The sequence below is a fragment of the Pinus tabuliformis genome, chromosome 3_2 (genome assembly GCF_031772625.1).
Source record: "Pinus tabuliformis cultivar Carrire ecotype Pingquan chromosome 3_2, CPIR1, whole genome shotgun sequence".
NCBI lineage: Eukaryota > Viridiplantae > Streptophyta > Pinopsida > Pinales > Pinaceae > Pinus > Pinus tabuliformis.
This window is the reverse complement of record NC_142302.1, coordinates 788979702-789003512: the sequence shown is the minus strand read 5'-3', so window position 1 is coordinate 789003512 and position 23811 is coordinate 788979702. Positions and strand designations below refer to the sequence as shown.

At 37.6% G+C, this 23811-nt stretch overlaps 1 protein-coding gene across 1 annotated transcript in view; it reads left to right on the top strand.

The window, feature by feature from the left end:
- The window catches only part of LOC149182971 (vacuolar cation/proton exchanger 3-like), a 30842-nt gene extending 7540 nt beyond the window's left edge, over nucleotides 1-23302 (top strand). Inside the window, exons 9-13 of the mRNA XM_089417020.1 lie at nucleotides 1017-1133; nucleotides 1474-1527; nucleotides 2364-2480; nucleotides 21041-21134; nucleotides 22713-23302. Of these exons, the coding sequence (XP_089273146.1) occupies nucleotides 1017-1133; nucleotides 1474-1527; nucleotides 2364-2480; nucleotides 21041-21134; nucleotides 22713-22726 (396 nt within the window). The 3' untranslated portion in view covers nucleotides 22727-23302. The remainder of the gene's footprint in view (nucleotides 1-1016; nucleotides 1134-1473; nucleotides 1528-2363; nucleotides 2481-21040; nucleotides 21135-22712) is intronic.
- The last annotated feature ends 509 nt before the right edge of the window (nucleotides 23303-23811 follow it).

Genomic DNA, 23811 nt, shown 5'->3' with positions numbered 1-23811 from the left:
GTAATTTCTATCAAAACCTTGTAGGGAAACTCTTGGGCACTTCCTTGCATTTACAGATGGTAACCAATGCAAACCCTTCAATGCTGATCATGACACCTGACCTGACAGGGACATTGAGTGAGGCACACAATGGAGGCAGCCAGTGTAGGAATCATCTCCTAGATCTCTTGCATGAAGCTCAAGTCACTCAACCACTCAAGCTAGTGCAAATATTCTTGTATCTGACTTGAGCCTTGACATTTCGTTTAATTTAATGTTCTATTTTCCTTCATATTGCTGCTTCCTTTGCCGAAGTCCACACCTTTACTCTATTTGATATCCATTAAGGATTAAGTTTGAGGTGAGATTTAGCTGAGGTTTCCTTGTGCAAGCAGAGACATTTCTCTTTTTATTGGTTTTTTAAAAGACTCCAGTAGATGACATTTTGGAAACCCTTCATTTGAGAAGTTGAGACCATAATGACAACATTCTTTACACTTGAACAAATTGCATGGTCTCTTCACAAATGTCTATTGTCAACTGTTCAATTCAATCTATGCTTCTTTTTCCTTCTTGTACTTGCTTCCCGAGTTTCATAAGGGGCAAGCTTTTATCTGTGTACATCATTTTAGTATTTTGTTTCTCTTTAGGCTCTCTTATGATGTCTGATTGGTCCTGTAAACTGATTTTTGTGACTGAACAATGCTGATATAGTTTTTTTACTCAGTTTCAAGTTTGGACTTGTAAACTAATTTTATTTGTTCAATACACAATCTTTCCTCATTGATCTTCCCTTCTATTGCATTCTTTTTGGTGTCTGTTTGTTTTCTGACTTTGCTTTAAAACCAAAATGAAATTTTATGTACTATGTAACAGATTAGACTTTATTCACCAAAGTTATATCTAGGTTATAACTTATGATTGATCCCACGATAATTTGAACTTTGTGTTAACTTCTTATATATTGTCTTATAGATCTGTAGCAATCCATTCTGATCAGTGAAAGGGCTAATTTAAAATGTCTTTGTCTTAAACAGGGGGCATCTGATAACTGGAAAGTGTCAGTTTCCTTTATGAGCGTTATCTTGCTTCCATTAGTTGGGAATGCTGCAGAGCATGCAAGTGCAGTAATGTTTGCCATGAAAGATAAACTGGTAAGCAATAATTTATCTTTTTGTTATTTTATTTTTCCATGTTTCCAAACTCTGACCTTCCAGCCTGTAGGCAAGAATGAGATTGCTAGTACCTTGCCAGCCCCAATCAAGAATAATCTGACGAAGAGCCCCAATCAACAATCAGCTCACAAAGAAGAAACATGCCGCAAGTGAGATTTGAACTTGTGTGAGGAGGATAACAAACTCTCCTCTCTACCACTCAAGCGAGACCTAATTGACCTAAGAATAATTGTTTATCTAGTTAGGATACACTTGTATCATCTATTTTTTTCATTATGTTTTATCTGTTTTAATTTATCTGGTTCTTCACTTATTACAGGACATTTCTTTGGGTGTTGCAATTGGATCCTCAACACAAATATCAATGTTTATGGTAAGACCAGGTTGGATTGCTTATGTATGCTTCTCTTTGTTTCATTTTGCTCCAAATCTCACCAAACTGATGCTGTATGGATTCAAATTTTATGACAGGCACCTACGTTGCAAATCTTAGTGATTCAGACATTTTCTTTCATTGATTATAGTTTCACTTCATGAAATACTTGCTACTCATGAAACATTTTCTTTTTATAGCTGTCACGGGGTTCAGAATTCATATGAAGTGAATCGACTAAAATATTTATCGTTTAAAAAAAAAATAGTATGTGCATACTGTCTTCATTCCCATATTCAAATATGGTCTCAATTTTAGTGATTGTTCTTTTATGTATGCAAGAAGTGGGTGCTAGTCATGAATGATAAAAGTGATGAAATGAATGCTAGTCATGGTCAATGCAGGATTCTTGAGCTAAGATGTTAATTCAGTTGTGAAATCATTATGTGTAATTAACCTACATTCTTGGACGAGATATATCTTTGTGGTAATTATTTTATTAAAAATTGCCTTTGCTGTGGCAAATATATTCCTAAAGTGTTTCTCTTGTCTGTAATTGTCATTGAATATGTATTGTTTGTCTGATCATTGATACAAGAACTGCAAAATATTGAATGTCATGAAAGTCAAGATATGTCAGTCATGATCAATGCAAGGTTCATGAGCCGAGATGGAGGTTCCTTTGCAAAATCATTAAGCATAATCAACCTACATTCTTGTGCCATTTTTGTTGTAATCATTATATAAAAAGTGTTTTCTTTATTTTGGCAAGTATTCACCAAAGAACATGTCTTATTTGTAAATATAACTGAAAACGTGTTGTTTTTCTGATGCAGATTCCATTTTGTGTTGTTGTTGGCTGGATCATGGGAAAACCTATGGATCTGAACTTTCAGCTCTTTGAGACTGCCACACTCTTTATCACAGTTCTTGTGGTAGCATTCATGCTTCAGGTTTATGCTTACCTTCATCAAGTTTGTTAGCTCTTTCTTGACACATTCAAACAACACACATTTGCACCCAACGTGTCAGGCACTGGTCAAGCCCCCTCAATTATTATGATAGCAGTTATATTGCTTTCTATTTATGGTCACTGGTTTCATCAAAGTGTATTACTTACATGCTCATAGTTTGCCGCTACTTCTAGTTTAGTAAAATAATTTGACTTGCAATGTGTTTCATGTTGGAAGTAATGGTCTAATGCAATGTAAATAATTATTGTAAATAAATAACGTATGTCTGTGTATTTTCAGCATGGTAAGTTAGAAACTTGACATGTATGGAATGTCAAGTGGGAAATTGAAAGAAAAAGTCATATTGATCTTTCTATTTCTATTTATAATATATATTATCACTAAAGGATTTTTGATTCTCTTCCTTTGATACAAGCTTTTTCATTTTGATTTACTCTTTCTGTGCTTGCACTTACCTATTTCTGGTATTTTGAGAACGTGGTAATAGAGCTGCAGGTTGTGAATTTTGGAAGGATTCTATGCGTGGCATTGTCTCTCATCATTTTTCCCTCGCTGCCCTGATCAGTTTTTTCAAATTCTGACTGAGTTGACTTGAGCTAACTGTTGCTGAAAAGATTAAGCAGGGTTAGGATATTTTGTTTGTTTGCTGGTTCACATGTTAAATGCATATGCATTTGCCATTTAGAAACATTTTCTATGCACTACAAAAGAACTTAGACAGTAGTTAGGAAACTTGGTTGGAGAGCAGCAACAAGAAGAGCCCTATAAAAAATTTACTGTTTGGTGGAATGTAGACATAGATAAGAAAGCAAGGCTGGAGAAGAGTCATGGTAACATTTGTTAAAATTGACCTCAAACAAGAGATAATGATGTGGATGAGGATACTAGAAGACAATTTGTATATAGTGTCTCTCATTAGGATGAAGAAGTGTCAGGGTTGATGTGAACCCCGAGTCAGGGGAATGTTGAGATTCACAAGAGAAGAGAGGATCGAATGGAACCAAACAGGAAACTCTAACTTTGCATTAAAGAGAACAAACCAGCACCAGGGTAGCCCAACTCTTGAAGAGAAAACAGCAAAGAGGGAGGCAACCCTAGAGAGAGAGATTTGTCTTGTAGAAGTGTGCCAGTGAGAGAAAGAAACCCATGAACAAAAGAGAGAGTAGCACTTGAGGGTGCCTTTAGGTGAAACCCTTTATTAAGTAGAATGAATTATCACATGATGATCAATAACAAATGGAGGTTGTGTATATATATACAATTTAAGAGTAATGCACTTTCCCCAAGAGGGGTTATGAGTCTGTGGACAACGTTAGATGTGGGTGAATCCATGAAGATATGTTCCACTTTCTTGTCAAATATGGTGATGAAATTTTGACATTTTACATGCTTTTTAAATTGAAGTCCTCAAAACTCATATATGCCTTGTGAATTTTGATGTTCAGTAAATTTTTTTTTCTAGGGAATTGGTTGTCTTACTAACAATAATTTTTTCAAAAAGAAAGTAATTTTATTTAATGTGTCATATTTGCATTTAATTTTGTTTGTCCTTGCAAATTTCCAGAAAATTTAGAAGTGACTTTTATTCCCAACAACTAATTCATTGTTAAATGTATAATATAAAAAAAATATTATGTGAGCACAACTAGCATAAAATGCTATCCCACTTTTTATTTTGGAATTTGTATCTTTTATCGTTTTACGAAGGTTACTAATCAATATTTGAATTACATTTTATACATCTTTGTGTTGTTAACACATTTTTTTCTCCTATTTATGTATAACCAAAAAATAGGAATACCATTTTGAAGAGTAAACATCCATGGGTATCCCAAATATTTTTCTAATTTTTTGGTTGTGTAATTTTTAGGATACTTATTTTATCATGGGGTTTTCATTACTAGGGAATTTTCTTTTGTACAAGTTTAGAAAAAATAAATTTAAAATATATTATGAAGTTGAAAATGAGAAAATTATATGCCATTGGATAGAGGATTCAATGAAGAATCTATAGGCACCAAGCCTGCCACCTTCCATTGAAGAGATGAAAGTATTTCACCTCTTGGAAGTTGCAACTCCATGAAACCCTGCGAGAATAGGCAAGGATTTTGGATTTTTAAACTCTCAATCAAGTGTTCTAAAATACCTCAATCAAGGGCATATAGAAACCCTCAATTGGGGTCATTTTTGACTTAAAACATCCATCATGGTTTTAAGCCTTTGATCAAGGGCTTAAAACCAACTGAGGGCTTAAAACCTCAATCAAGGGTCTACACATACACCTCAATTGAGAGTCTACAGAGACCATTTCTACACACCCAACTTGCCAAAAAGTGCAACCTAGCTTCATGGATTCACCCATGTGTACAAGATTGGCCTTAATCGAGCCTAGAAATACAATAAGGACTACAATATAAGGTTCATTGTGGCTGAAAGTGAATTTTATACCATTTTCAACAGTGAAATGAGTCTAAAGAAATGATGTTATCGTCTTTTGTATAGCTGGTTTTAACAAAAATGCTTATTTGTAAGTTTTTCAACTATAGGAACAACTCCCATAAAAGTAGTGTGACATGTTACCACCCAAATTGTATGTGCGTGATAAAATCCCTAGTCTACAATGCACAATTTGAAGGGAACCTTTAGGAAGGTCACCCACTATCACCTCAACAACCTGTCCTTTTACTTTAGGCCGACTCTCCTCCAACTCAAGGGGGGCTTGCCTACTAGGATCATTAAGGCATATTCAATTAGGTTCAAGGTGATGTCAATGGTAGCCCTAGTGGAACATATTTTCTGGAGATATTTTTTAGGGATTTTTGTAAAAAAGGGGAAAAAGGTAATGGAGAGATGAATATCATTTCCAAATCCTATTATGGTTATGGAGTCAAGAGGAATCAAATGGCAAGATGATATTAAGAAGAAAACCCTCTTAAGTCAATTATCAGGTGCTTCCGGATTAGGGCAATAGGTTAGAACCCTACAGTTAAATTAATCCCTTGGCTAATCAAGGAAATTCAAGAAGTCATGGCCCCACTACAAGGGATCCCTCCAAAGAGAAAGCCTCCAACCACAAAATTAACTATGGCATGACATAAAGTGAAAAACCCTTACTAAGGAACTTTGGTGTATGGCTTAGCAGGGAGGGTTAAACTTACCCCGAACTAACAAAAGAGAGAGCATGTGAGAAGAACCTCTAGATGTCCTCCTTCCATGTGAGAAAGTTTCCTTTCAAATGGATCGATATTTGTATCCTTATGGTATTCTTGAACAATCACATTAATGCCTTTAATAATGTAGAAGGAATAACCAAGAAATAATCGCTTCTAATTCAAAACCATTCACCACAAAGATAAGACCTTAACAACAAAAATGCTCCCACAAAGATATTTCCATTAAGCTCCAAGGAGAAGAGCGCTCTCACAGTCCAACCATGAGTACGAATGAGGAAGTTCTCCTCTATTTATAGAGTGAGATCCAACTTCCTTCACAATAAAATATCGTTATTTGATTTAATTCCCTAGATCTATCCTAATAAGGCTAAATTTAACTAACTCGTAAAATCAAGTAAATTGTCAGAGCATAAATATAAAGTGTCAAACCACATGTACAGTGATTTGATGAGTAAATGCCCTCAAAAGAGGGGTTGATCCACCCAAGAAGAGATAAATGGTCCAAGATGCCAATGGCTAGCCTTTGAAATGGTCCAAAGTTAATGTAGATGGTCCATCATCAATGGTAAAGTGTCTTCCCAAGTCATAGGGCTCCAATGTTCTCCTTCTTTAGTGCAATGACCTCATGAAAGTGTGCCAATACCATATCAAGGCAGTGGCATCATGTTAAGAGCTCCAAAAATTAAGTGAAATAATGACTTAAGGCCTCGAACAAATGTCCCAATTGAGGACCCAAGGATGCAAGTGACCTTTTAAGTCAAAATTTGGGTTATAAAACCCCAAATAAATAAAGTGATGAAAAATTATAAAGAGATTAATCCTCATTCCACATCAATATTCTCCAAGATGATTTTCCCAAGCTACGTCCACATCCATCCCTAGTACACTAAGAGAGTGATACATCATCTATAGAGTCCTTCCAAGTTATCCAAAGGCTGCAATAAAACCCCACAAGTGCAGTGTGTAAAATCGGCCTTCAAAATAAGTACAAATCAGCTCATAATGTAACAAACAGGATAGCGCTCAAGGACCTTCCACATGGCATGTGTAGGAGAGGTCCAGGTGTTCATGAATGACCCCAAAACTGCCTTGGGAGGCGTGACCAATGCCTCGATACACGTGAAGTTCCTTGATCAACATGAGCTTCCTTGGGAAATATGAAAGTACCCAGAAATCAGAATGCAACCAGATCAAGGAGGAAGGCTATGCCATGTCACAAACTGCCCTTAAAGGAGGGGTAACATGACACATTGCTAATCATCTTAATTATTGAGGAGAAATGGGGCATCTCTGTAAAGGCAGTAGCATTAACGCCAGATTTAGTTATCGATAGGCTATTGACATATAAAATGCTCTTTTGATCGGAATACAGAGGAGCAGAGTATACAGATCCTGTCTTCTATAAATATATTGTTCCGTTTTGTGATTTAATGCAAGGTGACATGAAAATGGCCCAAGGGAAATCTCAGTCTCTGAGATGTGCAAAGGTTCAAGCGTCCTAGGGGACAATAATATTATCAACCAGATGCAGGAAATGTCTTGATATAAATCGTATTTGCATGCTGATTCTTTGGAAGGTTAGATCCATGTGTGAGCAGAGACCTTATATAGGTCTTCAATTATGGCAGTATTAATCTTGTCCTTGAGAGATTGAGATTCAATATTTCAAGGAAGAATCAGACGGGCAGATGATCAGTGGAGATATTTGCTGTCTACAGAAAAGAATAGATGCCAACGTGTTACCAGGTTTAACATTTCTAATTAGTTTGAGCTAGGGCAGTATTCTTTAGAAGTTAGAACAAGGCTAGGTATGGGTATTGATCTGTCCCCAGGTCATCCATCTTGCATTATGGAGATGAGAGACATATAAAGCATGGTTGCCAAACAAAATGGGTGAGCAGGTACCTGTTTCATATGCATAGATGGTCGGGTAGTCCACCAGCACTGGTGATGGTGCACATAGCTGTTAGCTTGTGGCAATTTATCTATGTAGAAGCGCATCACAATATCTTTGTAACCTTATTGAAGTGTAACGACCCATCTAAACTAATTAACTAATATAAAGTTCTAAACTTTATATTAAAACTGATATGATAAACTTCATATTAAAAATAAATATGAGTTAAACTTTAAAATAAATATGATTTAAACTTTATAATAAATATAAATTTAAACTTTATAAAATATATAAAATTAAACTTCATAAAATTAAACTTTATAATAAAAATAAAATTTAAAACCTTATATAAAAGGTGACGCATAAACCAAACCTGGTGATATAAACAAAGTACATGTATAAACAAAATAGATCAAAGGGATAAATATCTGAGAGTCTGAAATGCATGCGAAGGCGTGTCGGGAGGAGGAAGAGCGGTGGCCGTAGGCGGGAGGGCGGCCACCGCCAAGCCTGCAATTATAAAACCGCTGATCTGAGCCGGTCAAGGGGGGAAAGGAACGCAGAAAAAGGGGGAGGAGAAAATCAGGAGAGAAGGGAGGGCAAACCAGAGGAAGACAATTGACCAAGGGAAGAGCTTTAGGCATTCTGAGGTTCTGGGCACGGGGGACAGTGAGCTTCTGCGAGAAGCTTACTGGATTGAGCAGCCAGGCTCTGCTCAGTCTGGCTGGGTGGAATTGGTTTCCCGGTAATTGGATCAGAGTAACCGCAACGCCATCAACTACACCAGAGCAGGCAGCAGTTCAGGTAGGTGTTCAAAATCCCTTACGGTTACTGCATTTCAGTTTTTGGTTCTTACTGTATTTCAGTTCTGGTTCTTACCATATTTCAGTTAATGGTCGTTACACATGGTATCAGAGGGCAACGCGCTGATACAAAATTTATAGAACTCACGCGTCCTCTCTTACGCTAATACAAATTTTAAAGGCACTCAGGTCATTGTGACAGTATTTTTCTACGGCACTTGAGCTCGCTCATTTGAGATCATTAGAAGGCATCCAAAAATTATTGCAAATCCAAGCAATCGTGAATAGGTCTAAGCTACCATAATCCCTAAACTTCGAAGTATCAAGGGCATACGAATTTCCTGAAGGTGCAGTAGACATGTTTTGGGACAAATTTTGAGGTTAAAGAAATCCATTTCATTCGCCATATACCAAAGAACAACGAATTGTGGGCCTGTAAAGGATTGATCAGTAAAGATTTTGAAATATCACTTGTAGCAGCTTCCAAACAGGTTTCAGAAGAAAACAAAAAGCCATTGCTTATAGAACCTTGCATCCAAGTCTGGACAGAGTCTACATCTTCTCTATACTGATATATTATGGTTGTTATCTGTTTTTCCAGATCAACTTTAAATGTAGTCAAGTGTCCAAGACAAGCATTAGCCTAGTCACCATTGCAAGTTGTTATACACCCCCTTCCAAAGGAAGGTGAACCCTTCTAAACAGGTTCCTTTTTATGTTCCTTGACAGTAATCGATTCTAACTTGATAGGTTCCCGGATATGTTGTTTGATCATTCATAGCCTCCTAGGATTGCCAGTTTCCAGTTGACAGGAACAGCTAAATTTCTCAGGTAATATCTATGCAAGTTTTCTGCCAAATATTGTGAAATCTGAACTTATGATAGCACAAAATTTTCCATGAATCCTATTGCAGTCAATTTGCACTTGCATCAACCATTAAAGTGTTATGTGCAATTTATAAAAACTACTTTTCAAAGCATCAGTTAGAGAACAAAATTGTACTAATTATATCCTTTGACGGAGTCATTCTTAAAACAAAACTGGTTCTAAAATTCATAATCACATTTTATCCTAATTTATTTCCTCCGTTTAAACCCAATCTACTTTTATGATATACTGATGAACTGTATCTCTTCTAGATTTTAACCATGACATGTCTATGGTAAATTTTACGGCTAAAGGTCAAACTGATATGGAACCAAAACAACCCTTCTTTTTATAGATTTAATCCATATCCAAGTAATATATTCAGAATATAAATATGTATGACCTTCCTTAAATGTAATAGCTAGATTGAGGTATGGCGGGTATGTTACCGACATATATTGTAACGAGACATTTAACATTTTTCAATCGTGGATGTTATTTGGTGAATAAACTTTGGATGTCTTACCTTAGGAGCTAATAACCATACACTTCTGCATTATTCATATTAGGATAGAATACCCTGCATTAGGACAAGGAGGTCACGAGACCACCCTCCTTGACCTCGGTACCAGTAAGATCCGCCTAGCGGATAAAAATAGCAAAACTATACCCGTTTATGAATGTGAAGTTGCAAAAGAAAATTATGTGTTAAATTCGGTTGTCTACCTCAAAATTTTTATAGAATTTTATTATGTGTTCAGGAACCATTACAATGGTAAGGACGTATGAGCGACGACGACATGATCAGGCAGCATCACCACCATTAATGCCGCCACCGTCGCCATCATCATCCCCATCACCATCGTCATCACCAAAACCATTATCAACATCAATCGCCCCAACGCCAGAGTTGACTGTGATAATGAATTCTTTGGAAGCCTTATCGGAAACACTGTTTTAAGAAACGGCCGTTTCGAAACCGAAACGGCCTGGTTGATCCGTTTCAATAGCAAAATTAGTGACCCGGCCATGGAAACGGTCCGGTTGGCTGAGTCACCCATGACTCGGCCGAGTCATTGAATGACTCGGCTGAGTTATGGGTGACTCGGCCAACTCGGCCGTTTCCGTTATGACTCGGCCGAGTCACAAAGGAACGGCCCAGGCACACATAAACAGCAAAAAATATAATTTTTTAATGGATTTTTTAATTGTTTTTTGTTTGGTTTGGACCCCAAACAGTTATATGAATATGCTAAATGATTTTTGGGGTCCATTTCCCCCTCCCAAACCCTATTTAACACACCCAAGTGCTCTCATTCACTCACAATAGTCTTATGCATTTGAGTGAGAGTCTTCTTTGAGAGTTAGTGAGTAGTTCCTGAGCTTGTTTTGGAGCAGCAGTGAGGAGTCTTGGAGGAGCATCGTAGCTGGAGTGAGGAGCTTCTTAGGCAGCCATTTGGAGCAGCATTGAGGAGCTGATTCTTGGAGCAAGCTTGAGGAGGCAGTTTGTGCCTGGAGGTATTTTTTTCCACCTCTATAAATCTGTTTTTGCTTAGTAAATTTTAGGTGCATATCTAGAAAGCTTAGAGAGTGTTTTTTGTCAAATAAATGAACATTGAATCAATGTGTGTTTTTTTTTTTTCATTTTCAGATTGTTTGCTTTCATTTCCTAGTCAAAAAATGGCACCTAGAGCAAGAGATCCTGCTTGGGCATATGTTGAAATGGTTGATAGTCAAATGCAATGCAAATTTTGCCATAGGAAAATTAAGGAAGGTCTTGGGGGCATTCATAGGCTGAAACAACACTTGGCAGGGATTAGAGGCCAAATTACCCCATGTACCTCACCAGAAATTGGGGAGATTAGAAAGAATTTGTTGGCCAGCTTTGAGAAATTTAAAGAAAATAAGGCTAGGCAAAAAGACATACAGGCTGAAATTGGGAGGAAGAGGGAGATACAAAAAATGATGGCTACCAACCCCCACTATGATTTTGAGGGTTCTTCCTCTATCCCTCAAACTGAGGCATCCAACCCTTTCCGATATGTTCCTCCCTCTTTTGGTTCTGTTCAAGATAAGGGAAAGGGTAGTATGAATTTGAAAAAGGGTGATGTGACTATCAAAAGTTATTTCACTCGCTCCTCTCCATCAGATGCACATGGTCCTGAAGTTAGTAAAACTCAAATGCAACCCACTTTAGATGACCATTGGAAGAAAGAATTGAGGGAGACTGCTTGTGATTACATAGCTAGATGGTGGTATGATGCTGATATCCCCTTTAATGCTGCTCGTTCACCATATTATGAGCCTATGTTTGATGCCATACATGCTGCTGGAAAAGGCTTCAAAGGCCCTACTATGCATGAGCTAAGGGGGTTTCGTTTGCAGAAAGAAATTCAATCCATTAATGAGTATTTGCAAGAGTTCAGGGACTCATGGGCAAGAACAGGGTGTACCATCATGTCAGATGGATGGACTGATCAAAGAAACCGTACCATCATAAACTTTCTTGTCTTCTGCCCATAGGGAACCATGTTTTTAAAATCAGTTGATGCATCTAATAAGATAAAAGATGGCCACTTGTTGTTTCAGCTATTGGATCAGGTTGTTGAGGAGGTGGGGGTGGCTAATGTTGTTCAAATCATCACAGATAATGCCTCTAACTATGTTCTTGCTGGTAAACTGTTAGAGGAAAAACACAAGACCATCTTTTGGACCCCATGCACTGCACATTGCATAGACCTCATGCTTGAGGATATTGGAAAATTAGATTGGGTCAAAAACACTATAGATCATGCCAAAAGCATAACAAAATTTATCTACAATCATACATTGGTTTTGAGCCTCATGAGGAAACACACTGGGGGCAAGGATATTATTAGGCCTGCCATCACTAGATTTGCTACACATTTTTTGACATTGCAATCTATGCTTTCCCAACATAGAAACTTGCAAAAGATGTTTTCTAGTGATGAATGGAATCAAAGCAATTGGTCTAATAAACCAGAAGGCAAAGAATTGAAAAGGAAAGTCCATGAAGAAACTTTTTGGAGAAAGGCAACAGAGATTGTGAAGCTTGCTGAGCCACTAGTTAAGGTGTTGCGGTTGGTGGATGGGGAAAGGTTGGCTATGGGCTTCATTTATGAGGCTATGGATCAAGCAAAGGAGCAAATAAAGACGGTATACAAGGATAGAGTGGCAAAGTATGGGCCCATTTGGGCAATCATTGATGAAAGATGGAACAATCAACTCCATCGCCCTATACATGCAGCTGGGTATTTTTTGAACCCACGGTATCATTATAAAGCTAAGGAGTCAGGAGCTTTGAGGGGGGAGGTCAGAGATGGACTGGTTGATTGCATTGAACGCATGATCCCATTGGAGTCTGATCAACTGGAGATACACCGATAGGCCAATATCTTCAGCAATGCAGCAGGTACCTTTGGGAAGAACCTAGCAAAGATTGCAAGAGAAGCAGATGAGCCAGGTAAACAAAAATTTCAATTTTCAAATTCTTAATAGTTTTACTTTTTTTTTAAAGTTTGTTAAATCGTTTATAATTTGAAAGTTAGATATAATTTGTAATTTTGTTGAGCTAACTCATTACACTCCTATGTTTTTTGCAGCACAATGGTGGGAGGCCTTTGGTGGCCATTGTCCTGAATTGCAAAGGTTTGCAGTTCGTATTTTGAGTCAAACTTGCAGTGCATCGGGTGTGAGCGCAATTGGGCTGTCTTTGAGAGGATTCACACAAAGAAGAGAAACCGTTTGGATCAAAAACGGTTAAATGATCTAGTTTATGTCCAATACAACCTTCGGCTCAGACGAAACCATTTGCTGAACAAAAGACCTGATTCAGATCCCATTGTGTTGGAAGACATTGATCCAACATCAGATTGGGTAGTGGAGAGTTGTCCAGCAGAGTTTGATCCTGATGAGGATCTTGATTTAGATTTAGATATGGAGACATCAGTTGAACTTGAACATGTTGTTCAACTTCAGCCTGTTCAGTTGAATGCAGATCCCAATCCACCAGCCTCAGTCTCACAGCCAACAAGGACTCCAGTTGTAGGTGCTTCCTCTGCGCAGCCACGACAGAAGCGCGGCCGCATATCTACTCTATCTCAGCTTGCATCTGCTGCAGTTGCACAGCCTGCTAGTGGTACCACTTCTATAGTTGCAGTTGGGGATGATGATGATGAGCAGCCATGGGGCCCCCTGTCTGACTCTGATGATGATGATCTAGAGATTGATCGACATGATCTTGGCTCCTCTGACAGTAGCTACTAGCCAGTAGTACTGTAGTACTAGTACTGGAGTCTGGTCACTGTCACAGTTTACTTTTGTTGTAGAGGCCATTTCTAGCCTCCTTGGTTATGTGTTTTTTGTTTTGAGTCTTCGATCATGTATGATAGTTGACTATGTATTGCCATTGGATACCATTTTGATATAATGGATTGGTTCATGAGCCTACTTTGATCATATGTTGTCTTCCATCTATATTATAATGCTGTGTGTTTGGAAACATGAATGAAAATCTTTAAAATTATGTTTAAAATCTTTAAAATTATGTTTTTTTATAAAAAAATAAATATTTAATGTATTTTTTACAACGACCGAGTCATTGAAATCGAGCCGACCGAGTCATTACCGTTTCGGAGCCGGAGTTGGAGTCGATCCTCGACCGAGTCGGAGTCTTAAAACATTGATTGGAAACATTAAAAGAATCAACTAAGGCCAAAACCAAAGAGGAATTTCAACATGTAGCCACCAGTTCAGCGGAACCAAATAATTTTGAGCCCAGAAGATCGAAAGAAGACATTTCTAGGGAGCTTCAGAAAATTAGACTCCCAGAATTCTCAGGAGGTCGAGCAGGTGAGCGCGCTGAAGCATGGTTAGAAGGAATGAACAGATGCTTTAGGTTAAGAGAATATTCTTCTTCGGCAAAAACAAAAATTGCCGTGTTTCAACTAAAGGAAAGTGCCTTGATTTGGTGGGGAAATCTGGAAAAGCAGCTGCACCTTACATTGGATAATGTCCCTTGGGAACTATTTGAGGAAAGGTTCCGCGCAAAGTATTTACCTCCATACTTTCAACAACAGCAAGCCAGAGCCTTTCATACATTAATTCAGGGAAATAAAACGGTGGAAGAGTACGAGATAAGGTTTATGGAGCTTGTAAAATACATTCACTACTTAGATTCTGATGAACGTCAAGCTGAACGCTTCATATTTGGGTTAAATCCTCGCATCAGAGCCTTGGTAAGCATGTGGAAACCATCATCAGTAGCCGAGGCAGTCGAATGTGGTCGTTATGCAGAAGAGCACCTTGGAATCAAAAAAGATATGGGGCCAGCAGGGCCTTTACAATCAGGATTTCCAGGAAAGACTCCCCGAAACTTCTTCAGAGGAGGTAGCTCGAGGCCACCTTACGGTAACAGGTTTACCCCAAGAAATATAGGGACAAGAGCTCCCATGGCAGTAAACACTATAGCCGTGGAATCATCAAACACCAGTCCATGGACATCTCGAGGGACTGCCAGTAGAGGAAGAAATTCGAGAGGAATCAACATGAGAGGACGAAGCTCGTTCTCTAGAAATTCACGTCCTGATTCAAGAGGATCAACGCAGCTTAATTGTTGGGGATGTGGGGGACTGCATTTTCAATGTGACTGCCCAGAAGCTTCATTGAATATATTGCATAGGACTGGAAAGGAGTCGATATCAAACAATTGAGGTAATCATAGAATTCATGCAGTAGTCAACCACGACCAAGCAGCCCATCAATCCACTGTAGTCGAATCTTCAGGTATTATCAATGGTATAAAACTCAAAATCTTATTTGATACTGGTGCCACAGATAGTTTCATTTCGTCATATGCATTAAACAAATGTGGGTTGGCAGCTCGTAGACAAAATGATTTCCATCAAGTGGAAATGGCCTCAGGAGAACTCCAAACCGTGGGCTTGAGTGTGGATCAATGCAAAATTGACCTAGGGGTCTGTTCGACTAAACTGAAAGTTTATGTCACAACCTTAGGAACGTATGATCTTATCATAGGTATGGATTGGCTAGAAGCTCACCAAGCTTAGGTAGACTGTTATGGGAAAAGGATTCTAGGCATAAATGATGAAGGAGAAGTAATCCAAATTCAAGGAATCAAGAGGGAAGTTTCTTTACGCTACATTTCAGCAATGCAGATGAAGTGTTGTTTAAGGAAAGGTTGTCAGGCTTATGTAATTCAAGAAGTAAGCCAAGGAAAAGGGCCATCCTTAGAACAATATCCGGTGTTAGCCGAATTCCCGGATGTATTTCCAAAAGAACTACTTGGATTACTCCTGGTAAGAGAATTGGATCTCACTATTGAATTAAAACCAGGTACCCAACCGATCTCTAAAACGCCTTATAGAATGACAGCTCTAGAACTTCAGGAATTGCAAATTCAATTGAAGGAACTACTCGATATAGGGCATATTCGGCCCAATACATCACCTTGGGTCGCTCTTGTAATTTTTGTGAAGAAGAAAGATGGATCTTTAAGATTATGCATAGATCATCGAGACTTGAATCGAGCTACAGTAAAGAATCAATACCCTATGTCTCGAATCGACTATCTTTTCGATCAAATGAAAGGAGCTGCTGTCTTTTCAAAAATTGATCTTCGATCAGGCTATCACCAGCGAAGGATTTTTGAAAATGATATTTCTAAGACTGCATTCCGGACACGTTTTGGACATTATGAATTTACTGTGGTACCATTTGGGTTAACAAATGCACCAGCCGTATTCATGAATCTTATGAACAGTGTTTTCCGTGAATATCTTGATCAATTTGTGCAAGTATTTTTAGATGATATTCTCATCTATTCCAAGAATAAGAAAGAGCATGAAGATCATTTGCGGATAGTATTGTCCTGTCTTAGAGAACGTCAGTTATATGGAAAACTATCCAAGTGTTCATTCTTTCAGGAAAGGATTCATTATTTGGGTCACATCATATCAGGTGAAGGGATTTCAATAGATCCTGAGAAGGTAAAAGCGATCATGGAATGGCCAATACCGAAAAATGCACATGAGATACAAAGCTTTATGGGTTTAGCCGATTATTACCGGAGATTTGTGGAGGGATTCTCCAAAATCGCAAAGCCAATTACAACCCTTCAGCGTAAAGGTGTTAAGTATGAATGGACCGAGGAATGTAATAAAGCATTCTCTGAACTCAAAAGACTACTCACCAGTGCACCAATCCTAAGAGTCCCAGACATGGACAAAGATTTTACGGTATGTACTGATGCATCCAAACAAGGGCTGGGTGCAGTGTTGATGCAGGATAGAGGAGTGATAGCATATGCTTCCAGAAAGTTAAAACCTCATGAAGAACTCTATGCTACTCACGATTTAGAATTAGCCGCTGTAGTGCTAGCTTTAAAGATTTGGAGACACTATCTAGTGGGACGAAGTTTTACACTTAAAAGCGACCATCAAAGTCTACAATATTTGTTCACCCAAAGAGACTTAAATGCCAGACAAAGGCGATGGAGTGAATTCCTAAGTGAATATGACTTCGGAATATCATACATTAAGGGAAAAGAAAATGTAGTAGCAGATGCTTTAAGCAGGAGACCTCGGATATTTTCTCTCATACCCATTAAAGTAGACTTAAGACAACGAGTACTGGATCATCTTATAAAAGACAGCTGGTATTTAAAGGTGAGAGCAAGTCTTGAAGGTATTAGGGCAAAAGAATCTAAATTTGAGGGATATGAATTAGAAAACGATGGGATCTTACGATTCCATGGAAGGATGTATATTCCTGATGATAAAGATCTTCGAGATACCATCCTTGGGGAAGCCCTCAGAGCAGTATATTGTGCTCATCCTGGAGTAGGGAAAATGTATGTGGATACCAAGAAACTCTTCTTTTGGGCAGGCATGAAGCGTGATATCACTCAATTTGTTGCAAAATGTTTGGAATGTCAGCAAGTAAAGGCAGATCATTGTCACCCAGCGGGCCTCTCACAACCCCGCGACATTCTTATGTCTAAATGGGAGGCCATTTCGATGGATTTTATCACTGGACTACCTCTTACTTCTCAAAGACACAATGCCATTTTGGTAGTGGTGGATAAATTAACAAAAAGCGCCCATTTCATTCCCGTAAGAGATACTTACGATGTTGCTGACATAGCTCTAGTATTCATAAATGAAGTTATTAGATTTCATGGAGTACCTAAGAAGATTATATCCGATAGAGATTCGCGATTCACTTCTAGATTATGGACTTGCATGCAAACAACCTTAGGTACTCAGCTAAATTTAAGCACTGCTTACCATCCTGAGACTGATGGGCAAACTGAAAGAGTAAATCAAGTACTTGAAGACATGCTACGAATGTATGTGATGGATCAGCAATCACATTGGGAAAAGTACTTACCCTTAGTCGAATTTGCATACAACAACAGTTACCGCAGTTCGATTGGGATGCCTCCATTTGAAGCTTTATATGGCAGACCTTGCAGAACACCGTTAAGTTGGGACAGTTTAGAAGATCGAGCGATAATAGGACCATAATTAATCCATGAAATGGAATCGCAGGTAAGACAAATTAGACAACGATTAAAGGAAGCACAGGATAGACAAAAGAGTTATGCTGATGCTCACCGAATTGATAGGAGGTATGAAGTAGGGGATCAGGTCTTCATCCGCATCCAACCAAATAAAAGTACTATTCGATTTGGAAAAGGGACAAAGTTGTCACCCCGATTTATTGGACCGTTTAAAGTCGTGGAAAGAGTTGGACTTGTTGCCTATCGTCTTGCCTTGCCACCTCACCTGCATAGAATTCATAATGGATTTCATGTTTCTGTATTAAGGCATTATATAGCTGATCTATCTCATAACCTTCAATGGAAGGAATTGCAGGTATCGGACGAGGGAGTCGTAACGGTTGAACCGTTACGTATACTGGAACGTAGGGTTCGACAGCTGAGGAACCGCTTGGTGGACCAAGTTAAGGTCCAATGGGACAAGTATAGTCCTGGATCAACAACTTGGGAAAATACAGAGGACATATGTCAAAGATACCCTAATCTATGTCAATTTTGAAGAACTTTAAACTATGTTTAGTATATATTTACTTCACTGCAATCAGAGACTCAGAAACATTTTGAATGATTATAGATATACGTGAAATTTTGTGACATAATATATGTTTAATTTCTGCTGGTACATGGATACCAAAACGATATATGTGGTTCATTTTACTAAATTATAGTTGTCAAGGTAAAGTTAAAGACCGTTAAATGATTTTACTTCTGATAGAAATTAAGATATTATAAATCTGTTTTATTTATGCATGTCAACATGAACAATGGAATAGAAGTCAGGAAGTGAATACATTCTAGATGAAAGTCAAAAGACATGCATGGAATATGGCAAAATATGTTATACTGTAATGTCATATGTGAATAATACATGAGTTATTTTGAATATGCTAATGCACATTTTACAAATGTATGGGTAAGTGTATGATTGCAGATAATAAACAGTTACCGAGATAACCACGTGATGACAGAACCTCAGAACCATTAAAGCTCAAAGTGATTCTATGATAAAGTATTAGCCCTAATTCTACTGGGAGGGGTGGAGGTGTTACCCACCGTTTATCCTCCGAACCTTGGAGTCATGGGAGGACTGTGTGAATCACGCTCCCCTAGACGTGTGATGATGAATGCCGGATGCCTACTGGGAATCAGGTCGGTATAACCAACGCTGTCACCTTAGAGTTTATGAATGGTTAGGTCAGTAAAACTGACGCCATGGCATACTCCAGTAGAGGACGGATAGGATGGGAGCGGAAGAGATTAGGAAGGATAGGATGATTTTAGAATAGCTTGGGAACCTGGGTAGGGTAAGAATTATCCATTTAAAATCATAAACCTAAAACTTTAATTTTATAGTCTCTTGATATTAAAACAAAAATTTTAAAATCTAAGAAGGGGGTACTGATTACTATCATAAGTAATCAGATAAGATAAAAAAAACTCTAACTTCGGGACGAAGTTTTCTGAAGGGGGAGTGTATGTAACGACCCATCTAAACTAATTAACTAATATAAAGTTCTAAACTTTATATTAAAACTGATATGATAAACTTCATATTAAAAATAAATATGAGTTAAACTTTAAAATAAATATGAATTAAACTTTATAATAAATATAAATTTAAACTTTATAAAATATATAAAATTAAACTTCATAAAATTAAACTTTATAATAAAAATAAAATTTAAAACCTTATATAAAAGGTGACGCATAAACCAAACCTGGTGATATAAACAAAGTACATGTATAAACAAAATAGATCAGATGGATAAATATCTGAGAGTCTGAAATGCATGCGAAGGCGTGTCGGGAGGAGGAAGAGCGGTGGCCGTAGGTGGGAGGGCGGCCACCGCCAAACCTGCAATTATAAAACCGCTGATTTGAGCCGGTCAAGGGGGGAAAGGAACGCATAAAAAGGGGGAGGAGAAAATCAGGAGAGAAGGGAGGGCAAACCAGAGGAAGACAATTGACCAAGGGAAGAGCTTTAGGCATTTTGAGGTTCTGGGCACGGGGCACAGTGAGCTTCTACGAGAAGCTTACTGGATTGAGCAGCCAGGCTCTGCTCAGTCTGGCTGGGTGGAATTGGTTTCCCGGTAATTGGATCAGAGTAACCGCAACGCCATCAACTACACTAGAGCAGGCAGCAGTTTAGGTAGGTGTTCAAAATCCCTTACGGTTACTGCATTTCAGTTTTTGGTTCTTACTGTATTTCAGTTCTGGTTCTTACCGTATTTTCAGTTAATGGTCGTTACATGAAGACTTAGTTGAGAGTTAATGAAGTCAAACCTATGTGCCCCCCCGGTATCAAGTGCATTTCAGTATGGTTACGATGAAATGTGCTTGATATGCATATCAAGAGGGGTGATACGCATATCACGTTTTTGATATGCGTATCAAGCGGCATACAGTGTGTATCAGCGCCGTACAATGTGTATTAGCAGCTATACAATGTGTGTGGGTCTGCATGGTGATATGGCTCAATTTCCACTTTTAATTGTTTAAACAATATTTTTCTTTAGTATTATGTTTTTGATATCTTTTTTGAGAGATTTCTAGAAGCCTCTAGAGATAAATGATCTCTTATAAAAGATGCTGTTCCTATCATTTCTCCTCACACTGTGAGTCTTGAGCAAGGGAGAACTGAGCACTGCTCATTTATTCTTGAATATGTATCCTAAATTATAATGTTAAAACTTAAATGCTTTCTTTCAAAGTTTCAGTATAATTTTCATATATATATATATATATATTGTGTATCTCCATTTCCTAACTTTTTGGGGGTCATGTTTCCAGCTTGTTCCCGTTTCAGATACATGTTTCCGTCTCCCTATACCATACAACTTAGAGTCAAACACTGTGTGAATGTTAACCTGTCATATATGGTTGGGTATTGCACCGGCACTGGTGATGGTGAACATAGCTGTTACGATTTATCTATGTAGAAGTACATCTTAATTTCTTTGTAATTTTATGTAAGACCAGTTGATAGTTGACAAAGTCAAAGATGGTCTGAACATTGCATGTTTAAATGTATCATGGGATTGCATCTTTCTGAAAGATACTTCTGATTTTTCCATATTTTGTGAATTCCATGAAATTGCAGTAACTTTTCTTTTTCTTTTTCATGGTATAGTTTTTTTATTCGAGGACCCATCTGGAGAAAACATAAATTTTGATGAGCTTTATTGTTATGTTGCAGGAAGGTACATCAAACTATTTTAAAGGGTTGATGCTAATGTTATGCTACTTGATAGTTTCTGCTAGCTTCTTTGTGCATACCGACTATAAAATGGGTTAGTTTCTTGCTTTTGAACTTCATTCTTTGTTTGCTACTAGATTTTTAGATACAAAACAATTATTGGTGTAGTGACAACCACGAATCTTCAATCTATCTTCTCAATTTGTGAAAATTGATACAACTTGGATCCCTGTTTTGTTCTTCATTAGTCTTGGTATTTAGAAATGGTATTTACTAAAATAAAAGGTGAAACTGGAGTAATAAACTTTAGCTACAACAGGTGGCAAGCTGCCAATGATCATGTTTGATCAGTTATAATTAACTATTAATTTTCTATTAGATCATGTCATGTCATAGTTATGTCAGTCCTAAACCATGTAAGAAATTAGGAGGCTGGGTGCTTATTAAGTTATTACTACACTTTATCTATTCTGCTACACATAACAAAGAAAATGTCTAATGTCACAGAAGAAAGTACAGACACGTTTCAAGAAAGAACAGTGAGTCCAAGCTTAAATGATAACAAATTGTAGAAAACTATGAATTTGTCAATTGTGGAATGTTTACGATTTGAATACCAAATAGGACTCAGTACGGATCATTCACACTGAATGCCTTTTAATTCTCCTTTCTTCTACCATTTGTGAAGCCTCTTTGGTTTTGCTCTTAAATCACATGGTGGCTCTCTGTAGTGCATGCTCATCTCTTCGTTCTTGCCGAGGTGAATTCCTTATATGTAATCCCTTCTTCTATTGTCTATGATGACCTCTTCAGTTCCTATCCCATGTGGCCTGTGTTATTGTGGGTGGTTCTAATACTTCCTGCCAGCCCTTCTTTGCCCCACTCTTGTATGGGACTCTTTGTCAGGGGGAGAATTTTCATGGAATCGGTTAAAGCTTTATAGCTCCCTCTACAATGGACAGAAATAAGATTAAAAGTCATTTGTCTAGCTATCAAAATGAAATACTTTTTGGTGAATCTTTGTTCATCGCAAGGAAGAAAATGTCGTGATTAAGTATGTTTCTGGCTTCTAGTTGTAGATTAAGTTTTTCCTGTTGCAAATTAATCCGCAAAAAATACAGTGAATTTTAAGGCCTTGATTTAATTATACTTGAAAGAAATTTTTACAATCTTTATTCATTTAATGTTCGAGGACCATGCAAGAAACGGAAATTTGCCAAGAATTTCTTATGATCATGTTCAAAAAAAGTTTTGTGCAATGCTTTTAGGAATTGTTTCTCAAAATTATTGTGGTTCTTGTTGTCTGATAGCTGCCCCTGTATGTGTGGCATTGTCACTTATTCTTGGCCATCCTTATTATGGGTTCTCTTTTGCAATTCTGTCATGGAAGTATTTAACATGCCAATCTGATGCTACTCACTTTGTTGGTGTTCACATTTTATAGATCATTATCTTCGTTATCAATCATGGTACATTCATTTGAGAGTGTCCGTGGTCATACTAAAAAAAATGCATACATGTAAATAGTGGTCTGAAGCTTATACAGTGGATAGGATACTTGCATTCCATTGGTGGAATTTTGAGATAAATCTCTTGCAAGAATCTTGTCTGTATAGGTAGAAACTGTTTTGGCATTAAATGTTTCTGCTCATAATATTTTGTGTATCTCTAGGTGATAACGTCTAGGAGACAGCTTCCGTGAATGACAGAATTAGATTTGGAGCTCCAGAGAATAGCTAAAATGAGTTATTTTTTAAAATTCGATCGAGAAAGCATGTTATGGCTGGCACTTCATTGGGCTATAGGAGCAACTTAATGCCTACAAATGAAGGATGATCACTGCATGGCTTGCTGCTCCTAAGTTTTAGTTTTGCCAGAATTGGTTCTCTGGCATTGTTTCTGCCTTGCAATTATCTCTTTTCAATTCATCTTGCGAGTCTCTTAAATGTAATTAGCTACCATGTTGCAAGAGTGGGTCTCTTGATGCTCCAAGAGTGGGACATTTGTATCTTCTGGGAGTAACAAGTTGCTGTAGTTGGTATTGAATTTGGTGTTTAAGTGACTACAGTGGTATGTGAGGAGGTATATTGTAAATTCTGCTGTACAGATGAAATGGTACTGGCAATATATAAATATTTCTATATATATTTCCCCTACGAAAGAATAATGAATTAACAGTAGGGCTTAAGATGATATAAGATTTCATTCCAATTCAGCTTGGTTTTATGTGCAAGAATTTTGACAGCAGATCATTTAATTTTTGTACCTTGGATTTATATGTTCTAATGATATTTGCTCTATAGGTAAGATTAGAGACACATGCTATTGAATTTACTTGAAAATTTGTTTTACAATTTGTATAAGCAGGCCGAATTTACGAATTGGATTTCAAGTCATGCATAAGTTGGTTAAAACAGAAGAACAGAGTTACGAAGAAGATAGACTTGCTTAAGTATTTGTTGTTACATACATGAAAAGCTCACTTTTTGATATTTACAATATCTGGAGCTTGGCTACTTATGATCCAGCTAAGTTTTGAAAATAAGAGTATGTTGAAGCTTTGATGGCTTCCCTTGCAGACAGGTCAACAAAAATACCACTTCCTGTCTTCCTCTCCCCACTATACATTAGATGCTTGAATATGACATTCCTTTCATGCCTATGGGGATATATGAGAAAAAAAAAGAAATAGATCATTAAATGTATAAAATTAAGTTATACAAAACAAGGAAAAGTGAGAGCTTTTGGAACACGTGTAGCATGGAAAGAAT